We start from the raw sequence: 4,085 nt of genomic DNA, 5'->3' as shown, positions 1-4,085 counted from the left end.
TATGATTCCAAGTAAAATCCCCAACTCTTTTTAATGAATAGCTTATAATAAACACTCTGTCCTCCAGGATAGTGATGTTTTCTCTAAACAACAATATTCATGGACAATATTCTACAACAGGGGTGTGTGTGTGTGTGTGTTGCCAGGAAATTAGAACTGCTGAATCCTGATTCAGATATAGAGCCAAAAGGACAGTAGATCCGTAAAATCATTTGCTTGGAAGGGAAATGAATTGTGACTTCTTCTGACTCCATTGGTTTCTTAATGTCCAATGTGCTCTTGGTCCAGGGTTCTGAAATCAGGACAAACAAGGAGAGACTGCTTCATGTAATCATGCAGTCATCCTTTCTCCTTCTCTTTTACACTACCTCCAGAAACTGCATGCATCAGTGGTATTGTTCAAAGCCTTTCAGTAAATTTTAGCTCAAGCCATTTCCCCCCCCCAAAATGTATCCCACCAAAAGGTTTGCTTCTCATCTCCCCAAGAGTATGTGTGCTCCAGATGTTTTTGAACTCTCACTGCAGGATGTGGTGCAAACCATCCCAGATTGCTTTGGTTGCCCTAACAGTCATCCCACTAAGGGCACCCTACTCTATAAAGGCTGACCACCAACTTATACTTCACCAATGTGGAAACACCAGCTTGCTTTCTGTCACCCCGGACCGCTGATTCAGATCAGAAAGCTGAATGCGAAGTTACGGACAGTGGCCCTTGTTTACACTTAGCAATCTGTGTGTATTTTTTAGGCTGGCATTTCTCCTAACATTAGCAAAGCTTTTAATATGCCCACTAAAATAGGATACAGTTTCTACTAAGTGCGTTTATGTGAAGAGCCATTTTTCACTTAATTTTCCCAACACCTGGGACAGTTTACAGCAAAGTTTTGCTATCTTTTTTCAGGTTCAGAAAATGGTCTCGCACAGAAGCAACGAACACCTCGCCGACGATGTCAGCAGCCCAAAATGCTGAGTAGCCCTGAGGACACTATGTACTATAACCAGTTAAATGTGAGTTCAAAGTGGCCATAAAGCTGTTTCACTGGCTTTGTTTCCAGTTAATAATTCTGTTATTACTACCTGTTCCAGCCCCTGCAGCCCCACCCCCACCCTCATGCTCTCGTCTTGAACATGTGCTTAGGCTCTTTATCTGTTGCTTTCATGTCAGGATGTCTGCCTTCACGGTGAATAATTGATGTGGTTTATCAAAGACGAGCAAGATGCATGCTTCATCAGGCTCACTTGAGTCCTTTGATCAAAAAAATTATGCTGTGACTTCTGATATTATCAGCATCTGCTTGCATTCAACACAAAATCACTTTGAATTAAAAATTAACGACTTGCTGCTTTGCTTTGACTGTGTGTTCTTGGCCCTCTCCACAGGGAACTTTAGAATATCAAGGGAGCAAGAGGAAGCCAAGAAAACTTGGGTAAATATCTGTCTTCTTAGTTCTAAGCAACTGTAAACAGAAGGGGTCCTTTGTGATATTACAGAAAATGCAAAACTTTCCAGAGAGGCTTTTAAAAATATGCAGTCCAGATATTGCCACTCTTCTTGACATTGGAAATTACTTTTCACAGTAGCAAGTATACAAAACTTAAATCTATTCTATCCAAAAAGGTTGAAATTGTCACCTAAGGGCAAATGTTATTTCCCATAATTATTCCGGGGAATTGTACTTTCTTCATAATTAGAGACATGTAGTGGGTTATATAAAACTCTCCTTCCACAAATAAGAGCACTCTACGAAATACAAATAGGCCACTTCCTCCACATTATCCTACCCCTGGGCCTTAAAACATGCACAAAGAGAAACATGCCCCACTGGTTAGACAGAGGATAGTAAGGAATTTGTCATTCATTTGATTGTTAGCATCTCAACTGAGAATAGCAATGAAGTATATAACGGTAATAATTAGAGAATTGGAGGAGGTCAGAAGGAAAACTTTCTCATCTAGAGGGAACCAGATGGAGACAGAGAGTTCAATTGCATAAATCAAGTTGCAATATGACCACAACTTCCAGACACCACAAAACTGGACCCATTATCAGTGCGTGACCCAAAGGTGAAGGGCTTCATAGATCAGACCCTGGTACCTCTGTACTGGGAGACCCTGAACCACCTAAGCTGTCCTTCCCCTTCAGTGTTGGAACCCAACACTGTTCCAGCTACTCACATGACTTTAGCTGCCCCAGTGATGATTGTAACATTTGTTTTCTTTTTTTGTTGAAAATCCTGTTGTTTTCTTTGTTGCAGCCAAATCAAAGTACTTGATGGAGAAGATGAATATTACAAATCTCTGTCACCAGTGGACTGCATCCCTGAGGAGAACAACTCAGCCCACCCTTCCTTTTTTTCTTCATCCTCAAAAGGAGACTCTTTTACTCAACATTGAATTGTACTTCCTAACCCCAAATCTGTCCAGAGTAGTAACATTCATGGTAATCGACTGTCTTTGCATTAGTAAGCACTGACATGGGGTCAGCTTCTTTGGCCGTATGGTCCATGCCTGAGCCTTACCGAACAACTTGCAGATTCCAAAACATCTTATCCTATCTCTACCACTCTCCAACATCTGTTGTGCAGCCTGAGCTGGGCGCTCCCTTCCTTTCCCATCCCATGAGTCCCTGTGGGTCACTGAGAACACCTTTACAACAGTATAAACAGCCATTCATGCCCCCAGCGTCTAGGAAGATAACGGACAGTCTCACCACAGTCTAATCATGGACACTGATAATATTTCTTGATTTTTTCCTATCAAGTTACTTTTCAATCCATTCAGAATCTGCCCCAGTGGAGACCCAGGAGTCCCTTACCTGCACTCTTCTCCACCCTCCCACCTTTGCTGGGCTTTTCTATCATTCCTACCTCCACCAGAGTCAGGGCTCCATTGCTGAGTGCCCCATCCTGGAGGATTGGCCCCAAGATCTCCTAGGACAGGATAATTGCCTGTGTTTAGGCAGAGAGGCCTAAATCTTTCAGCTTTCTTAACCCCTCTCTTGTTAATTATTATGCTGAGAAAGCCTTTGCCTCTTTATTTCACCTTGCCAAGACACCCACACTACTTTGGTAGTGAAAAGAAAGGAGTGAGTGGGAAAGTTTGGACCTGTCACTTTGGTGACACGGAAAGTCCAGGTCACTTTATTCTGTAACTCTCCATTCACTGGTCAAATAACTCCATGAGGCTCTCAGTGGCTACAGTGGAAGGACCTGATATTGTCCATCTTTGTGTGCACAGAGCCTAGCACAGGGCCTGGCAGAGGGGATACCTAGTGAATGTAGACTATGTGGAGAGACTTAACTAAGTTACACAAGCATATCTGACAGGAACGTTACTTTCAATTGTATGTTACATATGATTAATCACTTTTGTACACTATAATCTCTGATTTTTCACTATGTTTTGGATAATTCTATTGTAATGATGTTAGATAATACAATACTCAATATGATTCAATATGACAAACTTTTTTGAGCATGTACTTTATATAAAACATGACAAAATTGCTGTGTGATGTAATCAAAAACAAAGAAGCCCTATAACACCCTTTCTCTAGAACAGATGTTCTTTTTTTTTTTTTTTTTTTTTTGAGATGGAGTCTCGCTCTGTCGCCCAGGCTGGAGTGCAGTGGCCGGATCTCAGCTCACTGCAAGCTCTGCCTCCCGGGTTCACGCCATTCTCCTGCCTCAGCCTCCCGAGTAGCTGGGACTACAGGCGCCCACCACCTCGCCCGGCTAATTTTTTGTATTTTTTAGTAGAGACAGGGTTTCACTGTTTTAGCCAGGATGGTCTCGATCTCCTGACCTCGTGATCTGCCCGTCTCGGCCTCCCAAAGTGCTGGGATTACAGGCTTGAGCCACCGCACCCGGCTAGAACAGATGTTAATATTTTTTTTACTCAAAGATATGTAGTAGATAGTATGCAAGAAAAGCTGGGTGCAGTGGCTCAGGCCTGTAATCCCAGCACTTTGGGAGGCCAAGATGGGTGGATCCTGAGGTCAGGAGTTTGAGACCAGCCTGACCAACATGGTGAAACCCCATCTCTACTAAAAAAAAAAAAAAAAAAAATACAAAAATTACCCCGGC

General features: G+C 42.6%; 1 protein-coding gene across 1 annotated transcript; it reads left to right on the top strand.

Moving 5' to 3' along the window:
- Window positions 1-447: 447 nt before the first annotated feature.
- LOC117094201 (myosin-IIIb-like) lies at window positions 448-3,541 on the top strand. The gene is made up of 4 exons (XM_033229407.1): window positions 448-487; window positions 902-1,008; window positions 1,381-1,427; window positions 2,256-3,541. The coding sequence occupies exons 1-4, from the start codon at window positions 448-450 to the stop codon at window positions 2,392-2,394; spliced, it is 333 nt and encodes a 110-aa protein (XP_033085298.1). The 3' UTR covers window positions 2,395-3,541.
- The last annotated feature ends 544 nt before the right edge of the window (window positions 3,542-4,085 follow it).

This window comes from Trachypithecus francoisi, unplaced genomic scaffold, assembly GCF_009764315.1.
Source record: "Trachypithecus francoisi isolate TF-2019V2 unplaced genomic scaffold, Tfra_2.0 Lachesis_group13, whole genome shotgun sequence".
Taxonomy (NCBI): Eukaryota; Metazoa; Chordata; class Mammalia; order Primates; family Cercopithecidae; genus Trachypithecus; species Trachypithecus francoisi.
Note: the sequence above shows the minus strand (reverse complement) of the source record. Positions and strands in the feature narration are given on the sequence as shown.